This window comes from Dendrobates tinctorius, unplaced genomic scaffold, assembly GCF_039654945.1.
Source record: "Dendrobates tinctorius isolate UK_male_01 unplaced genomic scaffold, ASM3965494v1 ptg000081l, whole genome shotgun sequence".
Lineage (NCBI taxonomy): Eukaryota > Metazoa > Chordata > Amphibia > Anura > Dendrobatidae > Dendrobates > Dendrobates tinctorius.
The window spans coordinates 2755712-2774125 of record NW_027361749.1 but is presented as its reverse complement, the minus strand read 5'-3'; the positions used below and the strand labels follow the sequence as shown (position 1 = coordinate 2774125).

Below are 18414 nucleotides of genomic sequence, written 5' to 3'. Positions count from 1 at the left end.
GCAGCGGTAGCTGCATTTCAGTTTTTGAAAAAATGTTTCATGTCGGCCCCGGTTCTTATCCAACCGGACCCCTCTGAACCATTTATTGTTGAGGTAGACGCCTCAGAGGTGGGGGTGGGGGCGGTATTGTCCCAGGGACCCGCCACTTTGACCAATTTAAGACCTTGCGCCTTTTTCTCAAAGAAGTTCTCCCCTGCGGAGAGAAACTATGATGTGGGGAATCGGGAACTTCTGGCCGTAAAATTGGCTTTTGCAGAATGGAGGCATTTTTTGGAGGGGGCTGTTCATCCTATAACGGTAATCACGGACCACAAAAACCTAGCTTACATTGAGTCGGCTAAAAGGTTGACTCCCAGACAGGCTAGATGGTCACTTTTTTTTTCCCGATTCAACTTCTCGATCACTTTTCGACCAGCATCCAAGAATATCAGAGCGGATGCGTTGTCACGCAGTCTTGATCCGGTGTCCCCCCCGGAACCTCCATCCTCCATTCTTCAGCCTGGGGTGGTGGTGGCAGAGGTTTCTAATGTGTTGGAACGGGAGATTCGAGAAGCCCAGGCTCTTGCACCTCCAGCTAAGCCGGTGGATAAACTTTTTGTGCCAGCTCAGTTTCATCTCAAGGTCCTCCAGGAGTTCCATGACTCAGTTCTGGGTGGACATCCAGGGATCTCAGCGACCCGGAAGGCCATTGCTAGAATATTCTGGTGGTCTTCTTTAGCCTCTGATGTTGGGGAGTATGTGTCTGCGTGTGAGGTTTGTGCCCGTGCGAAAACTCCCCATAACCGGCCGTCCGGGGAATTGGTACCACTGCCAATTCCTGAGAGACCATGGACTCATCTGTCCATGGATTTCATCACCAACCTTCCCCCTTCCAAGGGTAATACCGTGGTCTGGGTCGTAGTGGACAGGTTTAGTAAGCAGACACATTTTGTACCTTTGGCAGCTCTACCTAATGCGGAAACATTGTCCAGATTGTTTGTGGAGCATGTGGTGCGGTTGCATGGGGTACCCCTGAATGTGGTGTCTGATAGGGGAGTGCAGTTTGTGTCCAGATTTTGGAGAGCTTTTTGTAGGAGGTTGGGTATTGGTCTGTCCTTTTCATCCGCCTACCATCCAGAGACTAATGGGCAGACTGAGTGGACCAATCAGTCTCTGGAGCAAATTCTGCGTTGTTTGACCTCAGCCCGACAGGATGATTGGTGTTCTGTGTTACCATTGGCTGAGTTTGCATTTAACAACCGCACTAACCAGTCTACGGGTACATCTCCTTTTTTTGCAATTATGGGTTTCATCCTCATTTTGGAGAATTTTCCCGCTTGAATTCTGGGTGTCCTGGGGCGGACGAGACGATCCAGCGGTTGGGGGAGGTATGGCGGGAGGTCCAGAATAACATTACGAAGGCCCAGGACAAATTTAAATTTTTTGCGGACAAAAAACGATCCGTGGGTCCAGTGTTTCAGGTCGGAGATAAGGTATGGTTATCCACCAAAAATATAAGGCTCAAGGTCCCCTCTGCGAAGCTTGGACCCAAGTTTATAGGTCCCTATGTAATTACCGAAGCAGTTAACCCGGTGGCTTTTCGGTTGAGTCTTCCGCCATCTCTAAGGATCCCTAATGTTTTCCATAAGGCCCTTTTGAAACCTGTGAGGTCCAGTGGGGAGGGATCATCATCTTCCCCGACACCGGTTCTGGTAGATGGGCAGGCTGAGTACGAGGTGGAACGAATTGTCGACTCCAGGTTGGTCCGTCGCGCCCTTCAGTATCTGATACATTGGAAGGGCTACGGTCCTGAGGAACGCTCGTGGGTTCCTGCTCGATCAGTTCATGTGGATCGGTTGATCCGAGCCTTTCACGCCAAGTACCCTGAGAGACCTGGGGGTCCGGTGGCCCCCCAATGAGAGGAGGTTACTGTCATGATCCAGGACGGGATTTCGCTTTGACCCGTCCTGGTTAGACTATGGGTTAATTGTGCTGCCTCTCTCTGGCAGCAGTAGGCTATTTAGTGCTCACTGGACCTGGGTCCGGTGTCAGTTATACTCCTGCCCTCGGCTGAGTTAAGTGACCTCTTGTATACGTGTGCCTTGTGCCTGATAACTTGCTTGCTTATTCGGTTGTGATCTGGTTCTTTCCCTGTTACGTGTTCTGCCTGACCCTCTTGTACTGCGCTACCTCTCGTGTATGACTCTCTGCTTGTGACCCGACTCCTCTCTGCTCGTCCCCTTGGTACCGCACCGCCCTCTTGTGTATGACCTTTGGCTCTGTCTGACTACCCGTCTGTTTGTCCCTCTGTACCTCGTTTGCCCGTACTGCTGTGACCTCTGTTTTGCCTGACTCTGAGTTATTGTGTGGTGTCCTGTCCTATCTGAATACAGGACGCCTAGCCCCGCCCCCTTGCTGTCACATGACCATAGGTCCCGTGCAGACTATTCAGTTTCAGTGTCCGCAGGTCCTATGCCTCTTTACTTTCCAGCGCTGACTGGACCCTGACACTATTAGCCTGAAGCACGCATGGACACCTCTGCTGCCCTGCTCCACAGGTAGCTTTTAGCACTGCTTCTGTACTCAGGACACGCGCACTGGCTCTATGAGCAAGTGCAGTGCGGTGTCTGACAGATATCATGTAGTGTATTGAATGGGTTATTGTTGGTATCATACTCTATGGAAGTCATAAAATAGGTATTGTAGGTGAGAACACTAATGGGCGTCAGTAGGGGCAAAATTATTTTGTAAGTGTTGCAACACATGTCCCTGTCACTTAAAAGTTGGGAAATATGCCCTTTTTCTGTGTCTACATCCTGTGGCTGCCACTTATGCTGTTCGTTAGCGATTGAACCACTATGCTGCAGTATATCCAGTGTTTTAGTAATGGTCTGCAAACATCACCACATATGCACTGTTTTGACATCTTATAAGTGGTATTAAATACAGTGAAGAACATCGCCCTTTGAACATGTTTCACCTTTGAATCATATTGAGCAATGTAATGTGAGGTAATTATATCATTGCCCCATTTTCCCCTAATGAAGCTGGCTATCCTCATAATTTAAAACAGAGATTTTTGTTTTTAAGCTAATATTATAGTTAGGTACAAAATATGCTAATATTCCAATATTAAATAAATCATTGGCCTTACCGGCTGCACTTATTCTCATTCAAGCCTTATTATACCTTTGTTTCAGATTGGAACATTTGTAATGATTTATTCATTACATGACAAACGTTTCTTCTTTCCCCTTGGAACCTGCTTCTTACCCTGCACCACTGCTACACACAATAATCAGCTCCTTCGCTATTTACCTTGGCTTGCATGTGTTTAGAATTTTAAACCTGTAGATCTGCCTAGTTTTTGACACACATCAGCGTCACTGCTTTCAGCTTTAAAGTTTCTTCCATTTTTCAGAATTTCAGTAGAGAATATAACAGGAGATCTATCCTTTATAACAAAGCACAGCAGCGAGATGGTGAATCACTCTGTCTCTCGTCTTTGGGATTATGATGATTATTAATATTATTAGGATAATTGTTATCTCCGGTGATTATGGGGCATCAGTAATTTCCTTACTTCTAATGTAGAGATTGTTTTAGCCGCAGACAGTGTACGTTTGCATTCATCTACTTAAGAAGTTAGTTGTGTAACATTGCATTACCTTTCTTGCGTTGTTCATGTACTATCAAAGCTTATGTTATGCCTAGGTTGGACTTTACAATTCTGCTACCTTCAGAGCTGTGGTCTCCCAGAATTCCTTGACATTTTACTGTATTTTCTGGTGATTCTCGTTTTGATAAGTGCGCTCTTTACACCCGGCCCTGTAAACAAGGAAAACCTTACTCTGCCACCACTTTATAGGCGCTCCGATTAACTGGTAGGATTGTGTCTGTCAACAAGATCAATCAATCAATCAAAGATTGTCTATGGCTTCCTATAACAGTCAATAGAAATATATATAGAACTCAGATGCACCATGTATTTATTTTTATTTCAGCACTGGAGTGTTGCTAAGCAAAGTTCCCTGCCCCTGGTAATATACTTACCAGCCGCCATCTTCTTCTGTTATTGGCACCACTCCAGTAGGTCTTCTGCAGGTTGTGGACTGCTGGATTGCTCCAGTGTTTGCTGGGCGAGCCGGAAGTCACTTCTCAAGGTAAGGGCCCCGTCACACATAGCGACTCACCAGCGATCCCGACAACGATATGAACTTGTCAGGATCGCTGGTGTGTCGCTACATGATCGCTGGTGAGCTGCCAAATAGGCAGCTTCACCAGTGATCAGCACCAGCGACGACGAGAGTGCGCGTCGCTATGTACCTTAGATACCAGCGTGCTGGTGCAGGGAGCTGGTAACCAAGGTAAACAGCGGGTTTCTAAGTGCCGCGCGGCGCTTAGTAACCCGCTGTTTACCTTGGTTACCAGCTCCCTGCACTAGCGCGCTGGTATCTAAGGTACACAGAGGGTTTCTAAGCGCCGCACGGCGTTTAGAAACCCGCTGTTTACCTTGGATACGAGCTGGGAGTTCGCTGATCGTTGCTCTCCCGCCTGCCACACGCAGCGATGCGTGCTGGCCAGCGGGAGACCACCGATCAAAAAAAGTCCAGGGCTTTTGAGCACGATCAGCGATACCCAGCAGGGGGGATGGTCGCTGATAGGTGTCACACACAGCAATATCGCTGGTGAGATCGCTGTTGCGTCACAAAACTTGTGACTCAGCAGCGATCTCGCTGCGTGTGACGGGGGCTTAAGTCTATGAGAGCCAGAACCAGGCCCTTATAGACGTACATTGAGAGCTTGTGATTGTTACCTCTGACAGTCAGAAGCTGTGGTTGCAAGATGGCGCAAAACTGGAGCAGCACTGGACACAGTGGAAGACAGCGGCTGGTAAGAATAAGACTAGGGTTAAGGAATGTAACTTAGTGTCACCACTCCAGCCCTGAAATAGAAAAAACTCTGGAGTGGTGCTTTAAATGGAACCTATCATTGTATTCATGCTGGCCAAACAGCGGGCCACTTGAATTAGAGCCTGACTGCTACATTGGAGCATGGTATATATGTATGTACATAAGGAGAGATTTGTTAGTCAACTGGAGCAGAGCAGGTAGAAGCCAGATGGGGATGTCATTGGACTAATCAGTTTACTCTCTAGTCCCAGGTTAGACTCTCAAACTATATTTTCTCTGAAACGCATCGGCATTTCAAAGTAAAGCATACCTGGCTGCATGCATTATCGAGCAGCACAAATATCATTTTAAAGGAATTTTACAGCCTTCACCTAAAATTGACGAATCCTGACAGTGTGCAATATTTTGCTCTGTTGCGAGGTCTGAGTGGTCGTCACCTGACCACAATTAGGCGACTTGCAAAGTTGTGGTCATATCCATTAAGAAAAGGAGGAAAAATCGGGAGCTGACCTATCAGACATGCAACAGAGTGGAATCCTGACAGTGTGCATATTTTTAAAATTCTGGCATGTTAAAGTTGGAAGGGACCTCCAGGGTCTTCGTGTCCATCCCCCTGCTCAATGCAGGATTCACTAAATCATCCCAGACAGATGTCTGTCCAGTTTAGGAGGAATCACAGAAACAGTACTGTGGAGAGTTATGAAAAAGATGCACTAAAATTGATATTTCCTGAACAATGCAAGTACCGTATTTGCTAAAATAAACATGTCAGGGTTGGTGACAGCTCCTCTTTAAATGTTGCTGTACTACAAACAGTAGACAATGGTTGCCATTTGCTGCACTGAGAAGCTTGAGACAGGGTGTGGGGAGGAAACAATAACAGATCCCGACAGTCGTCTCTTCCAGCCCCATCAATAACTGTTCAACAATAGTGTCTGAGCCTCGACACATAAGCTGCTCATCACACACAGCCCTTTGTATCATCCCACTAATAAGTCACGGACACGAAGAACGTGGATTCTCATCAGCGGTCGTTTGTATGACGAAAGTCAGCTGTCAGAATTAAATAACACTAAAATGTTAAGGATGTTGTTACGAGGTTCAGTGGTTTACTAATCCATGTATTTATGTAATGCTATTCAGTCCAGATAGTCCATGAGACGCGAATCCTTGAGGAACACATTTCTGTCTTAGGTATTGCGATTTGGCTTCTCGTTCAACTATTGGTGGTATATGGCTAGCTTATTGAGGGTCACCCATCATTTTTCAGAGGCTCGCCCACATTGTCCTATGTGAATAAAAAAGCTGAGTTTATCATTTGACTCAACTAATAAAAATATCACAAAAGTGCCACTATGGATGCAGTATACCTACAATATTTTCTTGAAGGGATTGTCCAGTGTTATCTTAGACATTTTTATTATATATACTGGACAAGGTTTTCTCCTTCTGTATACTTTTGATCCTTATGCATAAATATATATATATATATATATATATATATATATATATATATATATAGATCCTTATGCATAAATATATATATACTGTATCTAAAATATAAATCTCAATGTGTGTGTGTATATACCGTATGTATGTATGTATATCCGGGATTGGCATCCGCACCGTCGCAGCTACAGCCACAAAATTTGGCACAGTCACACGTCTGGACCCCAAGAGCGTCATAGGCTATGTTGTGAGGCAAAATTTTAACCCCACGCGTTCCAATTCACCAAACAATTTTGCCCCTATCTACATAATGGGGAAAAAGTGAAAGGAAAAGTGTTGGAGGCAAATTGACAGCTGCCAGATGTGAACAAGGGGGACTTAATGAATGAGAGCGATGGCGCCAAAGAGTATATACCGTACAGTTGCTAAGGTGGGGCCCTGACATGGGATACTCACCACACACGGGGATATGAACACACACACACAATGCGCCACACATCACCACGTGCTTCAACACATATACCACCCTCAGCACACATTTCACCACACATACACCAACCTCGCCACATAAAAGTCGAAACACAAAAGTCGCCACTCAAAACTCGCCACGCTGTCCCAGAGCTGTTTAAAAGATGAAAAATGAGCTATGATTGGTTGCTATCAGCAACAGTTTTCTTTGTAGACAGTTGTGGTAACTGAGGCCTATTATTCTTATCATTTCTATGGTGTTATCGTCCTTCTGTAAGGCTGGAAATAACACAATTTATTACCGTGCCAACACAGACCACCCTCTGACACAGACTGCAGGGGGAGCCCAGTATCACACAGGATAGGATTAGATACACGGCTCAGCAGTCAGTATCACACAGGATAGGATTAGATACACAGCTCAGCAGTCAGTATCACACAGGAGAGGATTAGACACATGGCTCAGCAGTCAGTATCACACAGGATAGGATTAGATACACAGCTCAGCAGTCAGTATCACACAGGAGAGGATTAGACACCTGGCTCAGCAGGCAGTATCACACAGGATGGAATTAGATACACAGCTCAGCAGTCAGTATCACACGATAGGATTAGATACGCAGCTCAGCACACAGTATCACACAGAATAGTATTAGATACCCGGCTCAGCAGACGGTATCACACCGAATAGTATTAGATACACGGCTCAGCAGTCAGTATCACACAGGATAGGATTAGATGCACGGTTTTATGTGCAATATAATCATTATAATTTGTTATATCTAACCACATTTGGTTACTATGCCCAGGCAACGCCGGGCTCTTCAGCTAGTGTATATATATATATATATATATATATATATATTTGGCCATATGCAGAATTGTATAAATATTTACATTGGGGAATATAAGTTCTTCATACACTGCCGATTTTGCAAGTTTTCCCATCTATAAAGAATGGAGAGGTCTGTAATTTTTATGAGTTACTTAGTTACTGAGTTACTTAGTTACATAAGTTGAAAAAGACCTAGATCCAATAAGTTCAACCTTTCTCCACCAATTGTTAATTTTGTCACTAAAAATTAACACTAACCAGCTACGTTATGTGTATTGAGGAAATCATCCTCCTCTTGTGGTCGGTATTCCACAGTCTGACTGCTCTAACTGTAAAGAACCCTTTCCTATTTAGCTGTCAGAATCACCTTACTTCAATCCATAATGAGTTCCCCCTGGTCCTTAGTATGGTCCATGGAAGGAATAAGTCAGATGTACTGACCACACATATATTTATACATGTAAATGAGATCCCCTCTAAGGTGTCTTTTTTCTAAGCTAAACAAGCCCAACTTTTCCAACCTTTCATCATAAGAGAGGCCTTCCATCCCTTGTAATAATCTAGTTGCCCGCCTTTGAACTGACTCTAATTTCTGATTGTCCTTTTTTAAATGTGGAAAACAAAACTGGATCCCATATTCTAGATGTGATTTATGAAGGGGTAACAATAAATTGGGATCACTTTATTGTCTGCTGTTTGACATTGAGTACTGCTTCTCAGCTTACTTGTATCCAGAATACCCAAGTCCTTCTCCTGTTCTGTAGTCCAAAGTATGGACCCAGTTATTGTATATGCAGCATTAGGCCGGGGTCACACTTGCAAGTGTGATGCGAGAAACTCATGCTAGTCTTTCGCATCAATACCCGGGCACTGTCGCCGGCACTCGGGACCGGAGTGTGCGGTTGCATAGAAATACATGCAGCCGCACACTCCGGTCCCGAGTGCCGGTATTGATGCGCGAGACTCATGCGAGTTTCTCGCATCACATTCGCAAGTGTGACCCCGGCCTTAGGATTACTCCATCCCAGGTACATTACTCTACATTTATCTACATTAAACCTCATTTGCCAAGTGTTTGCCATTCAGTCATCTTATCCAGATTGTTTTGCAAAATTGTACTGTCAAGGTCAGTTTTTAGTATCCTACATAGTTTGGTGTCATCAGCAAAGGCTGACACTTTACTCTCAATCCCATCCAAAAGGTTGTTAATAAAGAGGTTAAAAAGAATCGGTCCTTGCACAGATCCCTGCGGTCCCCACTGCTGACTATATCTCATTTAGAGAACGTACCACTTATGACATCTTTGTTTCCTGTCATTTAGCCAATTCCTTACCCATCTGTATATAGTTTCCCCCAGTCCTTGCCTCTGTAGCTTCAATATAAGGCTGTTATATGGTACAGTATCAAATGCCTTTGGAAAGTCCAAATAAATCACATCAGTCACATTACCTACATCCAGATTTGTGCTTACCTCCTCACAGAAACCCAACATGTTAGTTAGACACAACCTATCTTTCATGAATAAATGCTGGTTGCCAGTTATTATATTGTTCTTTGCAATATATTTATGCAATTCATCTCTTATAATGCCCTCAAAAAATTTGCAGACTACTGATGTCATGCTTACAGGACGGTAGCTGCCTGGATCCACCTTCTTACCTTTCATAAATATTGGTACTATATCAATCCTGTGGCAGCACCCCTGTTACAAGAGTCTAAGAATATAAGATACAGTGGTCAATTACTGAGCTCAATTCACTCTGTATCTGTGGATGAATGACATCTGGGCCGGGGGATTTGTCAATGTGTAATTTGCTCAGATGCAGGCATACTTCTTCTTGTGGTAAACTAATTATATCAGGTGATGAACTTTGATTTTTGCCTTGTTGAATGATCCCTGGAACAGTTAGTTCATTGAACACGGATGAGAAGTGCCTGTTTAATATCTCAGCCTTTTCTTTGTCCTCTATTATTACCTTGTCATTATCGTAGGTACAATTCAACTGTGGGGGAGAGAATCTTAAAAAAAAAAAACAGAAAATCACATTGTATGATTTTTACATAATAAATTTGCATTTTATTGCATTAAGTATTTGATACAATAGAAAAACAGAAGTTAATATTTGGTACAGAAATTTTTGCTTGCAATTGCAGAGGTCAAACGTTTCCTGTAGTTCTTGACCAAGCTTTCTTTCCCATGTTGTTCTGGACAGATTCCTGACCTTTGTCAGAATCATCCTTACCCCATGAGGAGAGATCCTGCATGGTGCCCCAGACCAAGGGAGATTGACAGTCATCTTGTGTTTCTACCATTTTCTAATAATTGTGTCAACAGTCGTTACCTTCTCTCCAAGATGCTTGCCTATTGTCCTGCATCCCATCCCAGCCTTGTGCAGACCTCTCCATTCTTTGTAGGTGGGAAAACTTCCAAAATTTGAAGTGCATCAAATACTTATGTTCCCCACTGTATATATTATATGTATATCTGATTTGTTGTATTAGCAAGAATGTTAGTTTGGATGAGATGATTGAACTTCAATTTTTGTTGTGTTTTTACATTTTTCCATGTTTTAAAAAACACTGCTTTCACTGTTGCTGTCGATGAGTTAAAACAACCTTTTATCAAAAAAATTTGGTTTGAAAAAGCATTCTAACATAGTTCTAATATGATTCTAATCTAAAAATTTGTTACATCAGGCAAACGTTTCATTATTTAGTGATGAAGTGTTAAACTTTTAATCCCTCAGACATGGATTACGGCGTGGTTCAGAACAACGGAGAGGTGTTGAATATTGTTGTTTTTTTTATTTTTGTTTTATTACAGGAGAGCGAGGGCTTCAGTGGAATTAGGCATTATTTTATTTTTTAAATAAAAATGGAAAACTGTGTTTTATTTTATTTCTAATAAAATACTTAATACTTGCTGTGTCTTTATTTACCATACAACTATAGGATTAATAATGGATAGGTGTCTTATAGACATCTCTCCATTACTAAGCCGTGAGCTTGATATCACCTGATAATACAAGGGTGATATCAACCCCACAAATATGAACCCAACTTTCCACCGCTACAGCGCAAGTGGAAAGAGCCAGGCAAAGCGCCAGAATTGGCGCATCTAATAGATGTGCCTTTTCTGGGCAGCTGCAGGCTGCTATTTTTAGACTGGATGGGTCAATATCCATGGCTCCTTACCAGCCTGAGAATACCAGCCCCCAGCTTCCTGCTTTAGCAAGGCTGGTTGTCACAAATGGGGGGGACGCCACAACTTTATAAATTATTTAAATAATTTAAAAAAAACAGCGTGGGGACCTTTCTAATCTTGATAACGAGCCTTGCTAACGCTGACAGCTGAGGGTTGCAGCTCCCAGCTGTCAGTTTTGCCTGGCTGGTTAAAAAATGTACAGGGGAACCTGTTTATTTATTTATAACACAGGCGGTGGATGAGGAATACTCTATCAGACCACTGCCTGCTGTCACTGTTATTAGCGGCAGCAGGTGTGGGCTGATGGGAGGAATAGTCACATCAGCCACCACCTGCTGTCATTATTCTCACTTGAATATAACTCTCATCATTCTCCCCTGCTTGCGTTGATCGCCGGCAGAGCAGGGGAGAATGTTGAGAGCTGTCTTCACACGGCACTGGGGAACAGCTCTTACTGTGCCGCTTCTTCCCTGGTGCCGACGCGTGTCACATGGATGACATCCGTGTGGACGTGTGCGGGACAATTTGCGGCCCATGCTGACAGTAAAAGAATGGACGTCATCGTGTTTTGCCGATGGACACGTGGCCCGTAGAAACACTGACATGTGCACAGACCCATCCACTTGCATGGGTCTACGTGTGTAAGTGTCTCCGGTACGTGTGAAAACTGTCACCACACATCAGTATGTGTAAGCCAAAACCAGGAGTGGGTGATAAATACAGAAGTGGTGACGTGTTTCTTTTCTACTTTTCCTCTAATTTTCCCACTCCTGATTTTGGCTTACAGATACTGATGTAAAATAATGACCAAATACTGAAAGTGTGAACATGACCTTATTATCACCAATTAATTTCCATAGCCATTATATAATACTGCATACATCTGTATGTACCTCTTCTTACCCATGCACAGTTGCATTCTAACAGGGGGTCATCTAGATTGGATAATGCCTTTAAGTTTGATCTGGTGGAATAAAGTATTGTTGAGAGAAGTATTATTCTATTCTTTGAAATACCAATATTTTTTCTTTTTTTTTCGTTTTGTGCTTCTGGAAACCATGTAAATACTGTTGGACTTTAGTTTCTTTTAGATTGAAAATCTGAACTGCGTAGGCTGATATTGCCGCGCTTGTAATTGCATTAGTTTACAAAGGACTGAGCGGTAATGGCCTTCATTTTGTTTTCAGTGCTTTGCAATGCTCTGCCGTCCCTTTGATCTCTCACAGCCTCAGATATTTGTGTTCTCTGAAAAGCATTAAATGCTAAGGAATGACGGTTCATTTCATGACTTATTTAAACATTTGTGATTCTCAGCCTGTCTGTTATCTTCATATTATTACTCATAATAATCTTTTCACAGCTGAGCTTTACCTGCAAGTCAATGCCATGCAGAACGAGATAAGTAAGCGTTAGTTCTGAGACAATGCGCTGTTCGGAGGAGATAAGGGTCCATGACAATACCATGCAATGACAGTCAATTAATACTCGCTCCTAACGCCATAATCACTAGGAATTTTCCGTTTGTTTTCTGATTATGTTAATATGTAAATATTTTTGTAGCTCTTCAGAGTTTCTCTCTTATATGACATTTCTTTCTTTTTCTTCTGGTGTAGTTCTATGGAGAAGTGCCTGAAAACCGAATTGATGTTGTCGTAGCCAATCTTACAGTAACGGACAAGGATCAGCCACACACGAATGCCTGGAACACGGTGTACAGAATCGTCAGCGGTGACGCAACCGGACGTTTCACCATCAGAACAGATCCAAACAGTAACGATGGGCTGGTCACTGTGGTCAAGGTGAGTAATCTGAACTACTAATGTACCGTAATCTGGCCGGGCATCTGCCCTAGTGTGGCGCTTTGGATGATTATATCTGAATATGCATTGGTTACAAATGGCATCACGTTGGCTATGTCTAGCAGTATGACTGTATTTTAATCATCTTATTTTAGAATGATGTATTCTAACAAACTCCATTTTTTGTTATTCTAGCCAATTGATTTTGAGACCAATAGGATGTTTGTTCTGACAGTAGCTGCAGAAAACCAAGTGCCTTTAATTAAAGGCATCCATCATCCTCCACAGTCAACAGCCACAGTCTCCATTACTATCATTGATGTCAACGAAAGTCCTTATTTCAGCCCAAATCCTAAGCTGATACGTCAGGAAGAAGGACTGATGCCTGGAAATGTGCTTGTGACATTCAATGCACAGGATCCAGATCGATACATGCAGCAAACAGTTAGGTAATCTGACATGTTACAGTTTTATTCTGTTTCTAGTCTCTTTCAGCTGCATGAGCATTTCTAATATTTATATGTGTATATGTGTAAAGGCGTAGGTAATCTAAAATTCTTCTTTCTTTTTCTTTCTTTTGTTCTTTATGTCTCTCTTTTTCTTTGTTTCTTTTTTCTTTTCTTTCTTTCTTCCTCATATTCTTTCCTGCTTTCTTTCATTTTTTCCTTCTTTCCTTCTGTCTTTTATTTTTTACTTCCTTCCATCCTTCTTTCCATCCTTCCTTCTTTTCTTCCTTTTTTATTTCCATCCTTCTTTCTTTACTTCCTTTCTTTTTTTCATCCTTTCTTCTTTCTTTCCTTCCTTTCTTCTACCAATCTTCCTGTCATTCTTTCTTCCTTGTATTTCTTTCTTTCTTTCTTTCTTTCTTTCTTTCTTTCTTTCTTTCTTTCTTTCTCTCCCTCACGCCATCTTTTTTCCTTTCTTATTGTTATTTTTTTTTATACATTTCTTTTTCTCTTTTTAGGTATTCAAAACTTTCCGATCCTGGAAACTGGCTTAAAATTGACGGCATGAATGGACAGATTACTACTATAGCAGTTCTGGACAGGGAGTCCATGTATGTGAAGAACAATATGTACAATGCCACATTTCTGGCCACAGACAGCGGTATGTATTAATGTATATTGCATTTATTGAGATATACCGTATATGTGTATATATATATATATATATATATATATATATATATATATATATATACATTCATATGTTAAAGTTTGGGCGCCCCTATTAATGTTAACCTTTTTTCTTTATAACAGTTTTGGTTTTTGCAACAGCTATTTCAGTTTCATATATCTAATAACTGATGGACTCAGTTATATTTCTGGATTCAAATGAGGTTTATTGTACTAGCAGAAAATGTGCAATCTGCATTTAAACAAAATTTGACCGGTGCAAAAGTATGGGCACCTCAACATAAAAGTGACATTAATATTTCGTAGATCCTCCTTTTGCAAAAATAACAGCCTCTAGTCGCTTCCTGTAGCTATTAATGAGTTCCTGGATCCTGGATGAAGGTATTTGTGACCATTCCTGTTTACAAAACAGTTCTAGTTCAGTTAAGTTTGATGGTCGCCGAGCATGGACAGCCCGCTTCAAATCATCCCACAGATGTTCAATGATATGCAGGTCTGGGTACTGGGATGGCCATTCCAGAACATTGTAATTGTTCCTCTGCATGAATGCCTGAGTAGATTTGGAGCGTCTAGAATCATCGTAGGTACGCTCCACGTCTACTGCTAGTTGTGTGGATAGGATCAGGGGTCTGCAATCTGCTTAGTTACCAACCTCTATGGTTTTCTGTGGCCTAGCTTGGTCTTGCTTTCCTCTTCGGTGACCCAATCATAACATATATATATATATATATATATACATATGCAGTATATGTATATATATATACTGTGTGTATTTAGAATTTAATGTCATTAATTTGTTTTATAGCAGAAACGGGTATAATTCATGTTTGGCTGTGTTTTTGGAGCAAAATACATTACATAGTAATGAAAACTTTTGTTCCAGAATTCTGTCGTAAATCACTTTGAAAAGTTGTAAAATTTTTGTGCAAAGAAATTTTGCCACTTTAACGCCAATTTCAGGCAACTCTGTCAAAACTAGCAAAGCTGAGGCATGGATGCGATGCGGTGTGGTAATCTTTGCTTGTCGAGAGACGAGTTGCGTCATGCCTCCAGCGACTGGAGTAAGGTTTGTGGTGCCCACAGCACACGCTGCTTTTCAGGTGCTCATCATTCAGTAGTAGGCAGGCGCCTCTGACTTCAGCACACCCCGACATCAAGATCGACATGAACAACGCCGGTCTTGATGAATCGAGGTCTTAGTAAATTCTTATCTTAATCCATATTACTTGTCTGCCGCCTCTTTGGCGTTATAAATAGGAAGTGTAAATATTTTTCAATCATATTTAACTGTTTCCATGGAAATAGGAAAAGGATTTGATACATGGTTATCCATCTGGAAGGATATTTGGGTTTTAGATGTTTTGCTAATTTCTATTGCCCATTCTTCATAATACATTTATGACAAATCGGTTGTAAATGAATGTATTATACAGCTGCTCTGTTGAAGTGGATACGGATGGTTTATGAGAACGCTCTAGAGTATATTGCCTCATCGTAACCGTAATTAAAATAAAACCAACTCGAATCATATTGTTTGATAGAGATGGGCTGATGTGTGCCAACAAGGAGAAAGGTTGATCATTGCTGGTGCCCATTATCTCGGCTTGTTTCCTCCCCCATTGTGCGCACACATCCACGTAATCTCATTAAATCGCTTTTTACATTGACACCATCCTATTAGATATGCACAGATCAGGGGATAATCGCGACGAGGGCTCATGAAATTGTAATGTTTTCCAAATACTAATGCATAACATAGGCTACTAATAAATGCTGAGGTTTAATGAAAAGATTGAAATGTTTTATGAGTGTTGATATTACAATAAAATTGTAAATATAGTAAATGAAAGACAGCTGCTTTATAATGAAGCGGGAGCATTATCGGTGCCTGTAAAATGAAGCCGTCCTATTTATGGTTCTACTCTGACTGTTGTCTTTTATGCAGTTTTTATAGTGTAATTCATGATGATGTAAAAAAAAAGACAGGAGTGACCGGTATAGCATGGCGTACAATTCCTCAAGCCATGTCCAGTTTCTAAGATCATTCTAGTGGAATACTACCGGTGACACAGACAGGCGGAAGTCACACATTGAATATATTTTCACCTGGTGACCCAAAGCCGTGAAAATGACACCATTATTTCCAGTACAGTCATACAAGCATGTACAGACTGGGGCCAACAGTGCCTTGGCCACATTCAGAATAACACAGCTGTGTCAAGCCTTAAAGATGCTTAATTCTTTCTTAATGATTGACCTAATGGCTTTTCCTAGGTATTCCACCAATGAGCGGCACAGGCACATTGCAGATCTTTTTGCTGGACATAAATGACAATGCTCCACAAGTCTTCCCAAGAGAGGTGGAAATTTGTGAAAGACCAGATCCAAATGCAATCAACATTACAGCAGTAGATGCCGACATAAACCCTAATGCCGGACCGTTCATCTTTGAGCTCCCATTCAGCCCAATGGATATTAAGAAGAATTGGACCATTACACGCATCAATGGTATGTGTCTGTGTCAGAGGATCCCCCTGAATAACAGAGGTTTAGCATGCGTTAACCCCTGGTATCTGAGGTCCCACCACAGGTTTCAGCGGCTTTGTTTCAGCAGTAAGAAGGCCTCATATAACCGCACTAATCAGTACAAATTAGTAACTCCATTTACACTGCCTTGGTTCTGCATCCAACCCAATTCTCCATATTCACTTCTGCGCCCAATAAGATGCACCAAGCTAAACTGCAGAATGTCTACCAGAGAGGATCGGACCGAACTCTGGACCAGGGCAGTGTGAAACTAATTGCTCATCTCTACTGTTCTGACCTTACCAAAAGCCACTAAGCTCACAAGTGTAACAATCCAAGATCTGGTCCCATCCGAGAGTCACCCAATTAACCTTTTCATTTCAGATAAAGTCATAAGTTTCTATTTATGTCAAACAGAATACAGATGGGGGAATTCGTGTCTTCCCCAGTCCAACTTCAGGCCCCTTACCAGATTTTAATTTAGTTGCGTTTGAAAAATACACATTTAATTCCAAGTAACTCAACACAGGTTATCCTGTACAAAAATTGTTCAAGCTAAACATCTCCATTAAACAAACCAGCGTCCTGCAACTACGGTAAATCATCGAAATCTTGCAAAAGACCACTTAAAGGTAATCTGTCACTAGGTTTTTGCTACCCCATCTGAGAGCAGCATGACATACGGGCAGAGACCCTGATTTCAGCGATGTGTCAGTTACTGGGATGTTTGCTGTCATTTTGCTAAAGTCAGTTTTATCTGCTGCAAATCTACCAGTTCTCTGGATACTGAGATGTGTATAGCCACGCCCTCACCAGTCATTGGCTGATTTCTGCCCATGCACAGTTTACACAGAAAGCGACCAATCAGTGGTGTGGGCGGGGTTATACAGATCTCAGCATTTAGAGAACTGCCAGATCTGCAGCAGATAAATTAGTCATTTTTGTCAAAATGACAGCCAGCAACTCGGTAAGGGACGCATCACTGGAATCAGGGTGTCTGTCTCTCCTTTACACTGGTCTTAGATTAGATTCCCTTTAAAGGGGTTGTCCACATTTAGAGACATTTTTTTTCTTAAAAATATTTCTTGCTCCATGGGTAGATGCAAAGCATTGTCCTACTCATCCCTAACTAAGCGAAGTTCTTCTAGTGGGAGAGCTTCACATTGCTGTCTGGTAGCGTCTTTCTCTTTCTCCCTTTAGAAAATACATGAACTTTTACCCGAACAGAACGTATTCGGGAGCATGGGGGTGTAGCATTATTACCAGCAAAAGGGGTTAAATATGTTTCTCCATCAAACCTGTGTGCTGCATTTGCGATTCCTTTGTCCATTAGACATATTTTGGCTTTGTCTATTAGACTGCTTGAATTCGGTCACACTGAACCCGCTGCTGCGACTGCATTGCTTCCCATTATTATTAACGCTGCGAACAGTGATATTTCTGATTGTTTTGTTACCATGTCTTTTTAAACACAACACTGTGCACAGAGCTGTGAAAAATGATCCGCTATTGTTACTTTTAGAGAAGAAAGCCTTTAAGTGCAAGCAAGCGCCTTTACTTTGTTTTGTTATCTGCAAAATATATTGCGGAGGTTTATAGAGGAATGTACTTTTCCTTTTGCAAGGGGATATTATAGCGGGTAAATAGTTGTTCTTTTCCCAAAGAACTTTGTAAAATCTTTTATGTGCTAAAACTTCATTTAAGACTTTCGCAGTATAACTTGCTGCTCGCTAAAGCAAGAGGAAGGAAGACGCGTTCCCGCATAAAAACCCTTTACCGAAAAGCTCATTTTCTTTTACGTCCTAAAATGGAAAACACTAAAGGCTCGTTGCTACATTTTTGGCTTTGTGATACAGAGAGAGGGTAGGTCAACTGATATAAGCTTCTGACCCCAAAACATGTCCACACTTTGTTTCTTAAAGGGAATCTATCACCACATTTTCGGCCTATAAGATGCGGCCACCGCCATCAGGGGCGGTAATGCTGTAGATAAGCCCCTGATGTAACCTGAAAGAAGAAAAACAAGTTAGATTATACTCACCAGGGGGCGGGGGCGGTGGGTGTTGCGGTCCGGTCCGGCGCCTCCCATCTTCTAGAGATGACG

At 42.1% G+C, this 18414-nt stretch overlaps 1 protein-coding gene across 2 annotated transcripts in view; it reads left to right on the top strand.

Moving 5' to 3' along the window:
• The window catches only part of LOC141096860 (cadherin-2A), a 369191-nt gene that overhangs the window by 329906 nt on the left and 20871 nt on the right, over nucleotides 1-18414 (top strand). For both annotated transcript variants that reach the window (XM_073583706.1, XM_073583707.1), the window contains 4 exons: nucleotides 12463-12648; nucleotides 12844-13097; nucleotides 13613-13755; nucleotides 16059-16292. In XM_073583706.1, coding sequence (XP_073439807.1) covers nucleotides 12463-12648; nucleotides 12844-13097; nucleotides 13613-13755; nucleotides 16059-16292 — 817 coding nt within the window. The remainder of the gene's footprint in view (nucleotides 1-12462; nucleotides 12649-12843; nucleotides 13098-13612; nucleotides 13756-16058; nucleotides 16293-18414) is intronic.